The 18,688-nt window shown below is 41.5% G+C and overlaps 2 protein-coding genes and 1 long non-coding RNA gene across 3 annotated transcripts; 1 reads left to right on the top strand and 2 right to left on the bottom strand.

Moving 5' to 3' along the window:
* Positions 1-5: 5 nt before the first annotated feature.
* LOC137905943 (uncharacterized) lies at positions 6-1,791 on the bottom strand. The gene is made up of 3 exons (XR_011105863.1): positions 1,733-1,791; positions 1,221-1,322; positions 6-15 (listed from the first exon to the last, which is right to left on the bottom strand). It is a non-coding gene; the product is annotated as an uncharacterized lncRNA (long non-coding RNA).
* A 909-nt stretch (positions 1,792-2,700) lies between these two features.
* Positions 2,701-4,272, bottom strand: LOC137905841 (relaxin-3-like). Its single transcript, XM_068750106.1, has 3 exons — positions 4,110-4,272; positions 3,194-3,196; positions 2,701-2,972 (listed from the first exon to the last, which is right to left on the bottom strand). Exons 1-3 carry the CDS (start codon positions 4,270-4,272, stop codon positions 2,701-2,703), a joined length of 438 nt encoding a protein of 145 aa, XP_068606207.1.
* A 3,974-nt stretch (positions 4,273-8,246) lies between these two features.
* rfx1a (regulatory factor X, 1a (influences HLA class II expression)) lies at positions 8,247-15,522 on the top strand. The gene is made up of 17 exons (XM_068749902.1): positions 8,247-8,595; positions 8,720-8,829; positions 8,915-9,010; positions 9,656-9,753; positions 9,853-10,270; positions 10,973-11,154; positions 11,999-12,118; positions 12,419-12,543; positions 12,621-12,739; positions 12,951-13,057; positions 13,143-13,294; positions 13,569-13,666; positions 14,103-14,252; positions 14,636-14,844; positions 14,985-15,138; positions 15,229-15,274; positions 15,362-15,522. The coding sequence occupies exons 1-17, from the start codon at positions 8,247-8,249 to the stop codon at positions 15,520-15,522; spliced, it is 2,694 nt and encodes an 897-aa protein (XP_068606003.1).
* Positions 15,523-18,688: the final 3,166 nt, after the last annotated feature.

Raw genomic sequence — 18,688 nt, forward strand, 5'->3', positions numbered from 1 at the left:
GAGGACCCTCGGAGACTAACAGGAGAGAAAAACAAGACAGCATCTCATTAGAAAATCTGTTTAAATGAACTCTGACCTTGTCGTGTTCATTGGGTATAACTATAATGAGGTTGTGTTAGTCTGAATGAGGTTTAACAGCAACGTTGCATCCTGCTTTTAACCATTACATCTGAGGTTAATGGAATTTTAACCATTTCAATCTGTACCCAGATTAGATTCCAAACATCATGGAGAAACACTTCATGAAAATATATGTTTGTTTGTTTTTATTACATCATCAGCCATGAATTAGCTCCTGATCAAATGAAGAAAATGTTGACATGCCCATCTACCCGGATCCACACTAAATGCTGGCCAAAGATCAAGCCTCCCAAAGCTTTCAATTATTAGTTTATGCATGCAAACCGACAACAGGCAGGTCATTAGATAACTTAGTGGGACACAAAGTGACGTTCGGGACAGTTGCACTGTGCATATGAGTCACAAACATGAAACCATTTCAGTATGAGCTCATTAAGCATCATAATTAGGATAAAGAGAGCGTTGAAAATTGATTTGGGGCTGATCGCCTCAGTTTTAAGCCGTTTAAACTAACATCCGTTAGTAGAGGGTGCATCTACTTGTCATAACAGAACAACAACAAACAACAAAAGCTAGAACAAGAACAACACCTTCAGGAACACACCGCTGCCTACGTCTTGTAAGCCTGCACAGCTTTCTATGCCTGCACAAAACACATTGCGGGGAAACGGCTTGCAAGAAACAGAAGCAGGAAACGAGCATGTCTTTGTTACCACTTCCCCTTCAATAGAAACGGTCGCTCCTAAAACATTTTAAGCCAAAGTATTTTTCCATTCCACCAAGACACCATAACATCTTGTTGGGGAGTATATTTGCATTCGTCAAAAGTGTTTAGATATTAAACTTAAAGATAAAACATTATTGATCCCCATATTTAAAATGTTAAAGTCCATGACAGTCTTCAAATATTTGTGTGTGTCTTATCTTATCAATATTCTAAACTGTCATATTTTAATGTTGTCAATATTTAACAAAAACAAAGGCAAACTGATTAAATACATTCAAGTTCATTCATTCATCTTCTTTAATTGTTTGTATTCAATAAATCATTTTTGATCAGCTCTTCATATATATATATTTAGCATCTAAATGTAAAAGGTGTTAATGAAGCAAAATAAGCAAGTCTTAAATAAGCTTACTTTCTGGAGAAACACAATTCGAAAGGATCACCAGGAAGATGAACAGAAGCCCCCTCAGCAGAGATGGAGCCATTACATCTGGAGCCTCTGGGTCTCCTGTGCCTGTAGGAAACACACATTAATACAAGAGACGCCTCATCCACAGGAGTTATCGACTGTAGCAGCCATTTATTCAAATTCAATCACATGTGGACTAAGTACATATACAGGAAGAGTGTGTAGCAAGTAGTTTATTTAAGAAAACACAGTTATGACTGTCCAATTACAGAGTTAAATGAAAAGTAACTTCATTTACTATCTGTAAAAAAAAATCTATATTTGTTATCCTAATTGTAAATCTGTATTTTAATTTGTTCAATAAAATAAAAATAAATAAAGGAAAAGTAACTTCAGTCATATCCGGTAAAGTGGCGAGGACGCTACGGTATTCTGTCTCGTAGGGTTTCTATATGCTCACTCTTGTTCAGTATTGGCTACTTTATTATAGTTTATAATAACTACGAATTACTTACCCCGTCATTAGGCGTACTGACATTTCTAGCTGTCATTCTGACACGATTCAAAACACCGCCGGCAGAAGTTAGTCCTCGTTATCCTGGTGCGTCCTGTAAATTCCTCCGCCCAGTTCTGCGGACCGCCAGTGACGTCAGCACGCATGCGAAAATACGCTTACGTTGCATGGAGCGGCTTGGAACATGTTGGTTTTCACATGGAGCGTCGGGCCCAACGTGTTATGACAAGTTCAAGATATTGAAACTTTTATTAAGATATGAAATACAGTAATACAACATTTTAAAAAAATCCTAAAATTATTTTATTATTATATTATAATTTCTTGATTGGGTTGAGACGTTACAGTGTGAAGTGCTTCACATTAATAGATGGAAAAATGTTTTTTGTTTAAACAATATGTTCTCAAAAAACATATTCTTTAAGCAATACAGTCCTATTCTTAATAAAAATGCATTTACCAATTGGGAAAACATTATAGCATAAGTTAGTAATTTAAAAACTTTATATAATCAGCTACTAATCAGTTTATTTTAGTGTTGTCTTTGAGAATGAAGTTGTTGTCGAGTCAGAGGCAGCCCTGTACCACTGACACGTCCTTCCCTTTTACCCATTTATCTTCACTTTGTGAAACAACAGAGAAACTACTTTTTCTCATAAGCAATGTTTTTGAGATAAAAGAAAGAATGTAACTTGCAGAAATAAAAAACAAGCAGTGAGAGTAGTCTTGTGGGAACCACAAGTAAAAAGGGAAAGCATTTTCACAAGACTGTTACAATGCATCTGTACGAAACATGTCAGGACAATATCTTTTTCGACATTGTTTTATTATGGTCTGTATCTTTAACTTATTTACCACTGTGCAATGAAACATATTCAGGATACCAACAGTCTATAACAAACAATCAATATTAGGCACAATTTAGTTTATTGCAAAAGAGTAGGTCTATTGTCAGAGACGACGCGGGTCTCAACAAAGAGAGCTGATTTCAGTTTTGCTGCAGCCCCACTTGCAGCAGGCGCTAGACAGGCCCAACACCACTTCCCGGCCCTTGCGGTCAGCTTTGCGAAGGGCTTCCAGGATTTCCTCTGTGATGACCGAACGGGCTGTCCTGACGAACGTTCCTCCCTGCTTGTCCTTTGGCATGAAGCTTAGATCTCTGTTCCTTTGAAACAAACTCTCGACCAGAGATCCCTCTGAGGAGTCGTCCTGGCGATAGCCAAATGGGTCCTCTGAAAAGTCTGAGATGTCAATAAAGTGCATCATTATCAAATAGTCAAAACGTTCTCCTTCAATAATAAACTGGTCATGTCAATTATCTATAAGTCCAAATTTAAAAGCCAAGCATTCAAAAAAAAAATTACAATTAGCTCAACATAATACAGGTAATTAAATCAGAACAATATTCATCTGCATTCATCTCATCTGTGTTAGATGTCTAAAGATGCATTGAAACTGTAACCTCCTGTAAATAACATTATAATTATAATTTATAATTTTCATCATCTCCATGAGTGTCGAAATATTGAATGTTTGTCAGGGATAATTAATATGTATTGGTTTATTCATTATTTATCATCTTCAGCGACATTCTTCCATCATTCATATATTAGTGGTAGAAGTTCAGTAGCGTTGGATGTGGCTCAGGAGCCAGAGCATGTATTTTAGTTATTAGAAGGTCAGTTGTTTGATCCCTTTCAGCTGCAGTCTACATGTATGAATGTTTATCTCTCATGATGAGTAGGTGGTGCAATTAGTTTTATGTGTACAATCAGACTAAAAACATACATAAAAATGCAGTCCATATATCACCTTAGTAGTAAAATTACAGCAACATCTTATCAAATGTTGGTTATACACTGCAAAATACAGTAATTTGCTGACAAAATAGTGACCAGTACTTTGTAGTAAATCTTATTTCTAGAAATATATTGAAATTTCAAAGTAAACTGTGAAGAAATAAATATTTTTTCAGATGAGACATTTGGCAGTCAATTGCTGTAAATTTACAACCAAATGTTTTACAATGCGAGCAATGCAACTATGCCATACAGCATCAGCAGCCAATGTGAATGTATTTTCAAAAAAAGATTTCAATCTCCACTTTAAGGTATATCTGAGTACTGACTCCATTTGTTGAAGTCATGCTTTTCTATTAGCACGCGGTCACACCTGAGCACAAAGTAATGAATACAGAAACTTCATGGATATATAATTACCTCACAAATATCCAGGAGAATCACAAATTACCACAACATGAGGAACTTGGGCACAAAAAGTGATCTCATGTAATAAGTAGATTACAACTGACTTAATGAAACCCTGAAACATCATACGAACAGTATAGTGTTGTTAATTTAGCTTCTCAGCATTCTCACCTGGAGTCCCGAGTGACCTTCTCCATCGAGAGCCTCCGCAAGTGAAGATAACAGCCCGGATGAACTCACGACCACACAGCTTCACCCCATATGTTGGGGCATGCATAGGCTCAGCCCCAACCACCACCAGCAGACACACCACCAGCACCACAGCTTTCCACATAGTACCCCCCAAATAAATAGTTGTTTGAAATGACAGGCGATTCTTTGTTTTGAAAAGTACTCAGCTCTCTGTCTCCCTGTTTGCAAGAGCTATAAGTTTCTGTCACACAGGCGTGGTTTATAAAGGGCTTTGTAGGTCTGCAGGGGGAGACATGGATATTGCGCATGCAGGCCATTTCTGGAAGAGGAATAAGATTCAACAGAGAGATACAGCCAGAGACCTTTACGGAAACAAAAAGCAGACCAAAGGTGGCATAATTATCTCATTGGTCAGAGACCTTAGTGATTGTGTTTTCAGCATGCAAAGTGCTCACCATCTTTAATGTCACTCATTATTATGACTTCATCAAATCCCACTTACCATTAATGTGTAGAACATTCCGTGATTGTGGGTCAGGTGGGGAGTGTAAAAAAGGGCCAAACAACCAAAACAAAAAGTATGAATGCACTGTGGCATATCATGGTCTTTTGTCTCCTCCAGTTGCCATATGTCCCCTAACCCTCACCCTTATCTCCAAAATGTCTAACCTTCACTGTCCCGCGTATCGCCTCATTTATAATCCTATGCATCGTGGTGACTCTCAAGGCGAATATTGAGCTCCTGCTAACCGTGCTGCCCGTGCTCCCTGCATGAGGCTGCATTATATATACTATATTTTCCTAACAAATAATAAACCTTTCAGGCCCCATTATGTCCATTGTCAAGAATTCCCCTTATAAGATTGAACGCTTTCGGACACTGACACCACTTACAAGGATCTATATATTCAGGCAACTAGCAATATTATGATACATTTGCCATTTTCAAACCACACAAGACCCCACGGTACTTTCTATGTATCATTTGGCCTTTCTTTGTTGTGTCATCTCATTGCCAAAAGGTGAACTGAGTGAGGCAGGGACCAGTGACATTTTCAAAGGCAGATAACAAAGAAAAAATAAACCACCCTTTTATCTGTATGATAGTCAAAGGTCACCCATTTTGGATATTACAATGGGAGAAATGAATCTGTAATTATGGCATTTCAGGAGTTTGTGTCCACTTTAACATTCATTAACTCGGTGTCACAGAAGTGACCTGTGGCGGTCACAGGAGCAATGTAAAAATGCAATCACCCATACAACAAATCTCTTTTGTGTTTTAGTATGCATCAGGTATTGACATTAATATCCTCCACTATATGACATGGAGAAAATGACTGCTGACACCTGAACTGCTCACACATTTAGCACAGAAATACATATCAGATGTTATTTAAAAGTCTTGAATGGTAAAATATAGAAATTACTGATTTTTTTTCTCCTTCCAATACCCACACTGACTTAAATCTTAAGTTAATATGTGTACAGTTTATGTGTATGCTTTGATAAGCCAAACATTAGATTTTCAATGTGTATCAGTCCTCGGTATAGATGTATCAGTACATTGAAATTCATCACAAAAAGTTGAGGCAGTTTCAATAGAAGTACAAATGCATGTATTAAAAGTACATAAGAAAGACAAGATACAAACACAGGACAACTGGGATGAATAAATGAAGTATTTCTTATAAGTGGCTGAAGATGAGGTGATTATGATCTTCTCATCTTCGAGAAGTTGAATGAATGAATAAAATTTATATGTAGTTTTTCCTCAAATTTCATATGAAGAGTATAACGTGTTCATAAAACATCAGCTATAAAACATAATTAGATCATCATTGGATTTGTTAAGAAAAGGCATTGAAGCATAAAAGTTCTGTAATTTTTTGTTGTTAGTAATGAAATGATGAATCATATGATTGATATTCTCAGCAATGTCGCTCCAATGTCACTCCAATATGTACTGATGTTTTATTTTTTTATTTACAGTACACATTTTAATATTCATAAATTATAATTTTGATCATTTTGAGCACTCATTAACTACTTTTACTATGGAATCATTAGAGCGTTAGCTGTGTTAAACGAATGTTCCTCAAACGGGCGTGCAGGGCTTTGTCGAAAAACACCGTGTGCCTGTCGCTTTAAAGAAATTTGGCAGAATTCAACCAATCAGAGTAAGGAAGGAGGAGGGAAGGGAGTGGGTGGGTAGCAACAGTTGCCCTGGTGAGGACGAAGCGCCATAGCCGCGGTAGCCCTGGCGACAAGAACCCAGCAACGAGAATCAACAACAACAACTGAATCGGCCAAAATATAAAAGAAGATATATTATCGGTGGAAAATACACAAGTGGAACTAAAGGTGAAGCGCTCTACACACAGGAATTTCTTATGTCCAATTATGCAGAATTGCGCTACTGCTCTTTTCCCTTGTTGTTTCAGTAGCCATAACAGACGATTGCTTTCCCGTGTTAGCTGAAATTAGCCTGCAAGCTAGCCGTCGTACTGACAATCAGTCGTGTCCATTGATTGAATGGTGCGGTTTGTGTCTATTCCTCGTTACACTCAGTGAATTGTGCCTGCCATGACCACGCAGCCACAGACTCATACCCAAGTAGGCCGTTGTTATGGCGATGTCAAATGGAAAAGATACAAAATGGCGGTTGTTGTAGAGACCAGTTAGCTTGCCGCCCGTGTTACTTTGCTAGGCAGCTAGCATTGGCGCTGTCACGACATGCGCGTGGTCGTTCCTACTTATAATAACGGCGACATGTATGCACACAGCAGTCATTCATTTTTAAGTTCAAAATTTACGTGTGTAATATCCTCCTGGGACCCAGCTTTGGGTTAGCATGTCATCTGTAATGGGCAAATGTCCACTACTACAGAGGACATGCTAACTGGCTGGGTCTCAGGAGGATATAGTAGTATAGCGCGTACAATTTTTCCCATGCCGGCTCATCCGAAGGCTATTTTCCTGAGTAGATGCTCGAGCTCCTGAAAGGGAAGGCCAAATTAGGCTAGTCACGTTGAACATTTTCACTATTTTGAGAATTTGAGCGTTTGATTCAGGCAGTGGAGGAACAATAACAGACACATGATAAATCGGTCCCTCAATAACAAAAAGTAAAAAAAAAAAAAGGCTGGCAGATGGAGGGCATTTAACGTTAATTGGACGCGGCGAAAGTGTGTACAGGTGTTATGCAGGTGAAGTGAAGTGTAACGCGTTCATGTGCTGATATGTTGTTTGCACGACTTTAAATATTCCTGCAAGGTTTCTTTGTTTACACGTTAACATTAACGTAAAAAAAAATAACAATCCAGTGGCTTTGCAAACGGATGCAGATTGTTGGCTTATGAAAACTCCAAATTGTATGATGTTCAGCCATTTGAAAAAGTGAAAGCGTAAAACGTTTATGCAATCCCTCGGGTGTGGTAATAAAACGTCATAAATTACACAAATGTGTAGTACTTATTTATGTATATGTTGTAATGTGTATACATTATGGGATTTCCCACCGTCTGTAGTTTAGGTGGTGTGATCACATTTCAGGTAATTAGATACTTGACATCCTGGTTCCCGTTAATGCTCCTCCCTCACGTCGCTATATTAGCTGCACCACCAGCAGGTCATCCACAGTAGTGCTTTCAGAAGGAGCCCTCTGTTGATGAAATAATAATATTAGAAAAAAAAAACAGGTCAATATCTGATGTTTATCTATTTTCTACTTAAGAGACATCCAACAACACTTCCCTCATTTATTAGGTATCGTTTTGGTTGTACTCCCTCTTTTAGTTGTATTGGATCTTTATGCAAAGGTTCTTACAAGCATGGAAATGTAATATTTTAGTATGTTCTGATTTGTTACATATTGTCCAACAGTTATAATTACTTAAACATTTCAATCACCTGATCAATCTGAATAATTTTTTCATACATTATTCATACGTTGATCAATTGATACATTGTATTGTTTTAAGCAACTGTAATCACATTGTTCCTGGGTACAGGTTGAATCCAAAAGTGACCAGTTCAGAGTGTACTTTCCATTTCCTACAAAATCTGCAAGCAGTCAATTGTTTCTTTTCCTTAGGGTGATTCCCAGCTCTTCTAATGGCCACCTCAGGCTACGTAGGTGAGATCCAGCCAGCAGCCCAAACCCAGGCGGCCGGGGTTACTGTCACAACGGGGCAATCGGATACCATCGCCACCTCTCCAACTGCTCCTCAGTTTTTGGCTGAGATTCAGACTGCCGTGGTCACTCCCACTGTTGTCACACCAACAGGCCAAACGTCTCCCAACGATCAAGTCACAGCCATCACCATTCACAAGTCTTCTGTTGGTAGTCAGGCTCAGGCCCAGCCTGTCCAGACACAATATGTGACTGCAGAGCTCCAGGGCTCCCCAACACAGTCTGGACACGCTCAAGGGACTCCACAATACATCGTTGTCACAGTCACAGGTAAAGACACAACACCTTACAAAAAATGACGGTGACACTGTCACTGACACGCATGTAATAATTAGCATATGATCAGTTAAAACAAAGTACATTTATGTTCGTTTATGATCTCCCTGTTTCTCAGAGGGCTCCCTTCACTCCAGTGACAGCTTGTCTGACTCTAGCCCCCCTCCAGCTGTTGTGCAGACTGGGGTTCCCACACAGGTTGTTCAGCAGGTGCAGGCAGCTCAACAGGTAAAAGTATACTTGCTCACACAAACATAAGATTTAATTCATGTTTTATTACTCTCAAAATTAAATGGCAGCTTTATCTCAGCAGAGGTCTGTCGTGCAAGTCACCCCTCAGATAGCCAAGACTGAGCCGGGCACCCAGCTCAGTGTCACCAGTCTACAACCGATTCACATCAGCCCAGAGGTGAGCCAGAAAGACACAGACGCACAGTCACTGCTGCATCGTTTGTACCTGACCAACACCGATATGTGGAATACAAACAAACACATAGGTCATCACTTCCTGCATCACAAATGGAGATTACATGCAACACCCAGATCATTCCACGCATTTTGTCTTAGTATTACTGAAATAATCACATCTTTGGTCACGACTGCCTCTGCAGGCTTGTAACTCCACCCCAGCGCCCAGCTGACACTCAGTCAGAGATAACTATCTAGAAGAGCGCCAGCCAATTCATGAGATAGGACAGCCAATTCCCATGCTTCAAGAAGCAACCCAAAAGAATGTATGCTCCTCTACCACCCCTGGGGCCTCGTATTTGTTCCCTGGGAGTGCAGAGATGGGAGCCCACTCTGCAGGCACATGCTCATGACCTCATCAGCCACCTCCGCATGCTACAAATGCCACTAGTCAGGTAGTTCAGGGACACAAGGGAGACTAATGCTGTAGAGAGTTTGAGGAAAGTGCAAATTGGATTGTAGCTAATGTATGTATAACATTATAATTGCAAAAGAAACCGCACATAGTGTCATTGGCGGGCAGATGCTTTACTGTTTCTTTTTCTGTATGTGTTTGTTTGTATTTTTGTGTGTGTTCACGCCTTAGGTCCAACAACAGCTCACCACAGTGCCAGTGCAACATGGGTACACCAGTCAAGTGCAGTATGTGGAAGGAACAGACGCCAACTACACCACCAGCACCATGTTAGAATAACGCTTTGCCCAGCATCTCTTCCATGCATCCCGACAGAGCTCATTTCCTTTTAGAGTACTTTGTAACGTGTCTTTTCATGTCTCCTCCAGTCGGCCCAACACCTTCTCTTACTCCGACACAACCCTGTACACCCAAACTACGGCCGCCCAGTATTACGAAGGCCAGACAACCTCAGGGTCACAGGCCTCCACACCTGGCACACCTCTAACCGTCTCAGTGACTGCTGGGACGACAGGGGGGGTGTCCATGTTTGTGGCCCAGCCCACCAGTGCAGCAGGGGGTGGGGCCACGGTGGCGACCGCAGGAGGCACCGCCAATGGGGGTGGCGAAGGGACAGGCACCAACGGTGGTACAGCAGGAAGCTATGTGATCCAGGGGGGTTACATGTTGGGCAGCAGCAGCGGAGGGTCAGCAAGCAGCAGCTACTCACACACCGCCCGCGCCTCTCCAGCCACTGTGAGTATTACAGAGGGCGAGGAGAGTAGCGTGCCGTCGGCAGACAAGAAGGTATGCAGAGGCGCTAAGCGCAGGACTTTCTCCTCGTTCATGTTCTCATCCACACGCAGCCGTTCAGCGGAGCACACTGATGATGTCATAGTTTTGTCCAGTGGAAAGCACAATTAAAAATGTGGGGATTTGCATTAAGACAAGAACATTTTCATGTTTGGAAAACTAATCCTAATTAGTAATTATATTTATTTCGAATGCAACAACAACAACAAAATTATATAAAGATATAAGCATGAAATATATTTTAACCGTGATTTCCCTGTCGCAAAAAAACACAATGAAACCATGACCTCATTATTTTCATATCATTATGGTGCATGTGACAAGGGGCATTTTTTTATTTGCCTGAAATGCCCCAGCACTTTGTTTTTCATGCAAAATGCATCATATTGAACACCATATGATAATGATAGCCAGCCTGCCTTTGGTACGCATCCCATATTCCAGGTCATTAATTCATTGCATACCAAGGTTGTATGCCACGGCACGCAAACAGTTGTATTTGTGTTTTAAATGTGAATGGACTTATTCGTGTTTGTGTTTTCAAATGTTATTGATCAGTTGAAAATATTTGAAAAAAACATTTGTGGGTAATGCGTTTGCAAATAATTGAGCATGACGAGATGTTTTTTTAGTTTCTATTTATTGGCTTTGCTAACTGCTCCAGCGTTTGTCTTTATTCCATTGCCTGTGTGTCAGGTACAGTGGTTGCTGGACAACTATGAGACAGCTGAGGGAGTGAGTCTGCCGCGTTCTACCCTCTACTGCCACTACCTGCTGCACTGCCAAGAGCAGAAACTTGAGCCCGTTAACGCCGCCTCCTTTGGGAAACTCATTAGATCTGTGTTCATGGGGCTACGCACACGGCGCCTGGGCACACGGTAGGACAGCCCCCCCCCCCCCCCCCACACACACACACACGGTGATGGACTGCATAGACAATCAGAGGTGCATGTGTGTACACTAATACACCATTCATGCAAAGCTTCCCTGTATGACATGACAGGATTGTATAAATGTCCACCTTTACTAAAGTTCTGATTTGTTCACTGATTGGTCATATACTTTCTATTAGCTGGATTACATTAAAACAATTTGATGGATCTCTATTAAACTTTCTACAACTTGTCTATTATATTTCAAATGAATCTGGATAAAGGGACAGGTCTAGGAATTTTGTTTCACTTTCAGAGGATTAGGTCTTTTTTAGCATGTCCATTTTTGTATGCATGAACCATCTGGATTAAATTTGTTAGAAGGGATGGGATTGGAGTAGGGAAGGACCCATCAGTCAGGAATTTTTCCTACCCTTCCCAACAATAAATCTCAGATAGTGCAGACCAATGCAAAGTGCCCTGCAGGAGATCTACAATCTGTAAAGCTGTGTGGCGTTACTGAATGTTCGCCTGTTGCAGGAAGACGGGGGTAGAGATGAAGACAGACAGCATGTGTGTGGCTGAGAGAGTATGGCAAGACAGGGACAGATGAACAAGTTAGAGCAACTTTTTTAGAAATTGGTGGTTTGGAGATAGTTGATCAATAAAAGTTTGGTTATTAAAAGTTATGAAGTTAAAGATGTGTTTTTAAAAATCAGTCTGGAATAAGAATATTTGGGGAGTTACCGTTGCTACATAAATCACCTCCTCGCCTGTGCTTGTGTTTTCTTTTCTGATTTACTATGGCAGCACAGGTAATATAAATACATATTTTCTCTGCTGCTGACAGGGGTAACTCTAAATACCACTACTATGGACTGAGGATCAAGGCGGGCTCTTCTCTTCTTCGTTTGATGGAAGACCAACAACATCTGGCCATGAGGCAGCAGCCTTTCTCACAGAAACAGAGGTACACAGTACACACACACACACACACACACACACATTCCTCATACTGTAGAAGTACTTTCGAAAGGTCCGTAAGCTCTAAAATGGTAGCGTTAAACATGTTAAATGTTTAACTCTCATTTCATTGCATTACTAGTAGCAGGTAATCTCTGAGTTTCCCCGAGTGGCTCCCTAAAAGCATTATTGTTGTGAGACTGGTGAGAGTGAGAAGTCCAGTAATGTCTCCGCACACACAGCTCAGGCATGAGACACATTTCTGGACTCATTTCTCGGGGTTGTACTTTATCTCTGTCGATGTCAGGTTGAAGCCTGTGCATAAAGTCGAGGGGTTGACCAATGGCACGGCAGCAGGAACCAGCCAGCAGCAGCAGGGATCGGGGCAAGTTGACATCAGCACCCAGGTGCAGCAGTACCAGCAGTTCCTTGGTGAGTTCAGCAAAGAGGAGTGATTAGATCATGTGAAAGTCCAGTATTCAGTATACTCCTTATCTGCTGCGTTCCAGATGCATCCAGAGCCCTCCCAGAGTTCCCAGACATCGACCTGCAGGGGAAACCTCTGCCAGATGACATAGATATGGAGCATATAAAGAGCTTTCAGCTGCTATACAGAGAACACTGTGAGGTTAGGATGCCTTCCCTAGCCTGTTGATATTTGGTCAGAGGGAGACTGTTGCCTCAAAGCAAGAAGGTTGCAGGTTCAAATCCGACTTCTGTGAGGAGTTTGCATGTTCTCCCCATGTATGCGTGGGTTCTCTCTGGGTTCTCCGGCTTCCTCCCATGAATGATTTAATACTCAATTAACTTACGTAAGATTCTCTTTATGTATTCTGCAGGCGATACTAGATGTGATGGTCAACCTGCAGTTTACCCTGGTGGAAACTCTGTGGAAGACCTTCTGGAGGTTCAGCCAAAGTCAGGCTGGCGACGCCGCGCTGGCTGTGTAAGTGCTCCATAACTTGTAGGCAAACATTAAAAAAATTGCAGTAGCAATGCATTTTTAGTGATTTCGGCTATGTGTGCTGCAGCCATGATGAGTCAGAGAAGCGTCTCCCTAAGTCCTGCTTGGTGCTGCTGTGCAAATATGATCCAGTGCTGCGCTGGAGCCGCGACTGCGACAACAGCCTGTACCAGAGCTTGGTGGAGATTCTCATCCCTGATGTCCTCAGGCCCATTCCCAGTAAGGCTTTACAATAATAAAATAATGATTCATGACGGAGCAAACCCAAATGTAAAATTCAGTGTGGTATATATATGTATCATCCCACCTGACATATAAGCACCTTCTATGTTCCGAGTCTTTGTTCTCCAAGTAAACTGAAACAGATCGTGAATTTGTTTTTTTGCATATTCAAGGACAGTAATGTCTCTGGCAGAAACTTCATGTTAATGTTGTTAGTAAATTCTTGAAAATTCACTTTTCCCATTTTCTCCCTTTCCCTTGTTGACTCCAGGTGCCTTAACTCAAGCCATCCGCAACTTTGCCAAGAGTCTGGAGAGCTGGCTAACCAACGCCATGATGAATGTCCCTGAGGAGATGGTCCGTATCAAGGTACGCTCTACATACGGAGCCCCCCCCCCCCCCCATCAAAGAAATCACACATTATAGGTTTACCATTGTCTATATGGCATAGATAATGTTTGATGACCATTCACACGTGCTTTCCAGGGTACATCTTAGTTAGTTTCTTTAAACATATTCACCCGACATGATAGATGTTGGTCCAAATCAGCACAACTTTTTTTCTATGGGAAATTCTTTCCTTTTTTCTCATTTCCATCATTACAAATTGAATTTTGGCTCCTTGTGTGGGTGAGGCGTGTCTCAAATTAAACTGTTCAAAATCTTTACATAAAGATTTAAGCACACTTTTCATGTTTACATGTTTAACGTAATTAAAATAATTATTTCTGTTTTACCTCAATAATCCCTGTGGCCAGGGATGATTTCTCACGCTTGTTTAAAGCTCACCCTTCTTCTCTCTTAGGTAACATCAGCCAATGCTTTTGCCCAGACGCTGCGTCGCTACACCAGTTTAAACCACCTTGCACAGGCGGCCCGCGCTGTTCTCCAGAACACGGCCCAGATCAACCAGATGCTGTCCGACCTCAACCGTGTCGACTTCGCTAACGTCCAGGTTGGTTTAGTCTCTAAATGTTCTATTCGCCACTCTCTCTCAGTGTTTGTGCTTTTTTGTTTTGTGTTAGGGGATGCTGCACTCATGCAGATAAAGGTTACAGTATCCAGATCTGCTGTTGTCTTTGGTTTTATTGAGCTTTCATGTGTTAATTATTCAGTTACTTTGACAGTTATTGAATTCTGAAAGAAGAAGAAAACACCCAAACCCTTTGGCCTTTTGTTTGCATAAAATGTATTTCTTTACACAAGTCCTTTTAACCGAATCGTCCACCTGAAGCTTTATATCTAGCCGTGAGGTCGCCCTGCTGCTGCTGCCTACGGGTACAGCAAATGAACTTTACTGACGTACAGTATTTCCCCCATTATGCGCACCTTTGGCAGGAGCAGGCCTCGTGGGTGTGTCGCTGTGAGGATCGCGTTGTCCAGCGGATGGAGCAGGACTTCAAGCTGACCCTCCAGCAACAAAACTCCCTCGAGCAGTGGGCCGCATGGCTGGACAGTGTGGTCTCCCAGGTCCTAAAGCCCTATCAGCACAGCCCTGCCTTTCCAAAGGCCGCCAAGCTCTTCCTGCTTAAATGGTCGTTTTACAGGTCTGGTAGCTAAATATCCGTGTAGCTTGCCTTACCCCCCCCCCCCCCCCCACTATAAAGTTCTGCTTTTTGCTTGCCACTTGGTAGGAATTCTTTAGTTGCATGACAGTGGTTGAATTCCCGGCACCTCTGCTCCACAGCTCCATGGTGATCAGGGACCTGACTCTGAGGAGCGCTGCCAGTTTTGGTTCCTTTCACCTGATTCGCCTGCTGTACGATGAGTACATGTACTATCTGATAGAGCACAGAGTGGCCCAGGCTAAAGGAGAGACCCCCATTGCTGTAATGGGAGAGGTACCTACACACACACACACACATACACACACACACACACATGAATTAAAGAAGTAAACCATGCTAACACATCGCCTCTCTTGCCATTAGTTTGCCACTTTAGGCCGGGGCCTGAGCCAGCTGGATCCTGACAAAGGTAAATACTCTGTGTTTCGACTGTATCTCAGTCCAACCACCATTCAAGTAGCACTCGTAACACACTCATGTGCACTGCCTTCCCCAGAAGAGGAAGAAGAAGAGGAGGACGAGAGCGATGATGAAGGGCAGGAGCTGTCCCTTCCATCAGATGGGATCGTGCTCGGGGAGGAGTCTCTGGAACCGCCTGCTAAGCTGGCCAGAATGGACCAGCGAGTCCTCTTCACAACCGGATCAGTTGATGACTGATCACGTGGTAACACTGCTAGATGTGCGTCAATTATGCCACTTATATACAAAGAGATGTAATTAAATCTTGTAAATTGCGTGTCCACACCCGCTGCACACTGATAACGTACGTAAGAAGACTCGCTCAGCGCTGCTGCTGCCTGGATGGCGCAACCACCTGTTGGCACCATTGATTCGATGCACAATCACCGCTACCGCCAACAAGACGCGGCTTCGGTCCTCTCGACTTTCCTCATTGCTTCGCAGCCTGCAGCCTCAGTGTTCCCGCTGAAACTTGCTCACCCTAAATGCTTGTAAACTGTCACTGCCGTATCAAAGTGGTCTTGAAAGTACTGTGATGTGTGTGCGCGTAAGATAATTATGGGAGGCGTGTGGACGTTGCTGAATTACACCGTGGAGGAGCTGCGTCTCACAGGAGGGAAGAGACGTTTGTTAAAGCCAGCATGCAGTCAGGATTTCTTGGTAGCTTTGACTTGTTAACGTGTCGGTGTTTCTTCTGTACGAGTGACGGTGTCACAGTTCTCTGCTGTTCCTCCTGGACGCTGTTGTGTGTGTGTGTGTGTGTGTGTGTGTATAAGTGTGCGTCTGGTCGTGTGATTGTGAGTCACGCCAAGTGTGGACTTTACCTTCTGTGGATATTTTCCAAGGCATTCAGGTTTTCATTTTGGAGATGTATGTCGATTTTATTCTCCTGTAAAGAAGAAAAGAAAAGCTCTTGTGGTCTTGGAGTGCCTGTCACAGCTGCTAAACACACTCGTAAAGACAATTGGAATTGGGGCTTCTATTGGTTGCTGCAAAAATAAAATTCCTCTCTTTTATTGAACATCCGGTTCCACGAGAGACGTACTGTATCTGTCATTTTTACGTTCAAAGTGCTCCATTCCTGTCCATCCAATCGGCTCTCCTGTGGCCTCATCTTCCCTTAACGTATTATTTTCTTGCCTTACTTCAATGTCTTTTCCCATGTGTGCCAAACATGTTCTCCCCCCCCCCCCCCCTCATCCTTCTGTTTTTAACTTTTTCATTTTTTAAGTGGGACTGTGCCGGAGTCAGAATGACGATATACCTATATTCTACTGTATATTTATCCACTATTTTGAATTTTGTTGTCACTAAGTGAACCTCTTGTGCAGTGTTTAGTGCTGTGTTGTCACACATTGTGAGCAACATCTGTGTGCATTATTGATTTGTATTGTACGTTGAGTAATCATCCCGTATCTTATGAATTCTTCGGCCCTGCCTCTTTGCACATGTTGACTATTGTTATCTAACAGGTTTCTTAATTTCTTTGACTCTTTTTTTTTATTGTGGGGAGCGCTTGCAGAACCGTGTCAGAGCTGGTGATTCTTCTTGTACAGTCCTCCACCCACACTCATCTCCGCACATTGTGATTTCATGTCACTGCCTTTCCGCTCTCCTGTCATTGCCTTCGTTTTGCTTCAAACATCCATATTCTTAAACACTTTGTCACATAAATGTCTTTTTTATTTTTATTTTTATTTTTATGCAACATCTTTAAACAGCTGCAATGCACAGTTTTTCGACAGTCATTGGAGCCTCAAACCAGCACATCATCCTTTATATTCATGGAGTCTAATGCTACCGCAGCAGAGTACACATCACTCCAGTCTTTTAACAATCTACAGTGTATAGAATGGCCATTGTTTATCAAGTGAGAAAAAATGTCACGTCCTTTTTATAGTGCATTGTTTCTTATGTACAATACAAATTAGAAAAAGAAATGTTCAGTGGCAGTGTTTTATGAATCTGGTCTGCTGTAAATATGACTGTGCCTTTGGAGGTGGTAGAATGCAATTCAGATGTTTTTAATTTTAAATATATAAATTAAATCATTTTGAAAATGGCACTCATGTTGTGTGTGTATTTGTCTGTTAAAGCAGGATGCTGTGTCTCGGTGCATCACTCCCTATAGGCTGGGTTGAATTGACATTTGGATGTGGTTGTAGCAAAAGTAAAACAGTAAAATATTTCATCGTCACATACAATACACATACAAATAATGCTAATTCTTTATTATTATTTAATTGCATTTGACTACAAAAAGGATGGAAGGATCTACCGGCGTGACGTCTCACCATCAAAGGGCATTTTGTGACAGCAGTCCTCTGGCATTCGTCAGTTCATGAACAAAATCAAAAGAAGAGTTATTCTTCTTTTGAATGTTTTAAACATGCCTAATATATGTTTTGTCTGGATATGTACTAATGCTTATTTTGTTTAAATATTAAGTATCGATTTTTGAAGGATAAAATAAAACCAATACGATTTCTGACATTTTTAATGGCTATATATATGGGTCAATTTATAATTGATTCATCTATTAGATTGATGGGCAGAAAATAATCTCGATTATAGTAATGTTATTTTGATTTACTAAACGTCTAAAAAGTGAATTTATCTACTGATGTTTGTCAGGTAAAATAAAAATATTTGTAAACTGTAGCTATTTGGAACAGCCATAACGCTTACAATGAGGACCATTCATAATTTATTTCATAGATTTTTTACTTCTTAAGGATATCATTATCAAGTATTACACGTTTGTAACTGCTTGCATAATACGACAACACCGGTAGGGGTAGGTGTCCTTTTTTTCCTCCCCTGAAAATGCAACGCCAAACGCCATTTTAGTTCCGGGCAACTCGACGCCGACTGATGACGAAACGCATTTCCCTTCGACTGATTGGTGGAAAAGAGTAGTGCCAAAGGTCACGTATATTTGGCGCTCTTCATTCACAACAAGACTGGCGCGTTTTTCAGCGTACGTCAAGAAGCGTTTATTTTGAATTATTGCCTACAGTTATGTAGAAAATATCTATTTAATGTTTTTTCCTACGTCCGTAGCTGAACAGCGGGAAATGTTTGCACAGTTATTGAAACCTCAGAGCAGCGGAGCTGCTCTTAGAAGAGCAGCAGAGGAAGCTTGCTAGCTTGTTTGTGTTCCAGCGAAACTTCAGTAATCGGTGGCTACATACAAGTTTTCTGCTCGCACGATGGCTGTTGGCTCTTTTGTTCAGTCACGCACACGGTGACGTGGATGAGGAAATGCAAGGAGACAGTTTCTGAAGTTGCGGAGTGACAAAATCGCCATTATCTGTGAGTATATCCAGACACAATATTAGCTTGTGGTTTAAACTGAAGTGTT

This window comes from Brachionichthys hirsutus, chromosome 16 (genome assembly GCF_040956055.1).
Source record: "Brachionichthys hirsutus isolate HB-005 chromosome 16, CSIRO-AGI_Bhir_v1, whole genome shotgun sequence".
In the NCBI taxonomy this organism is placed as follows: domain Eukaryota; kingdom Metazoa; phylum Chordata; class Actinopteri; order Lophiiformes; family Brachionichthyidae; genus Brachionichthys; species Brachionichthys hirsutus.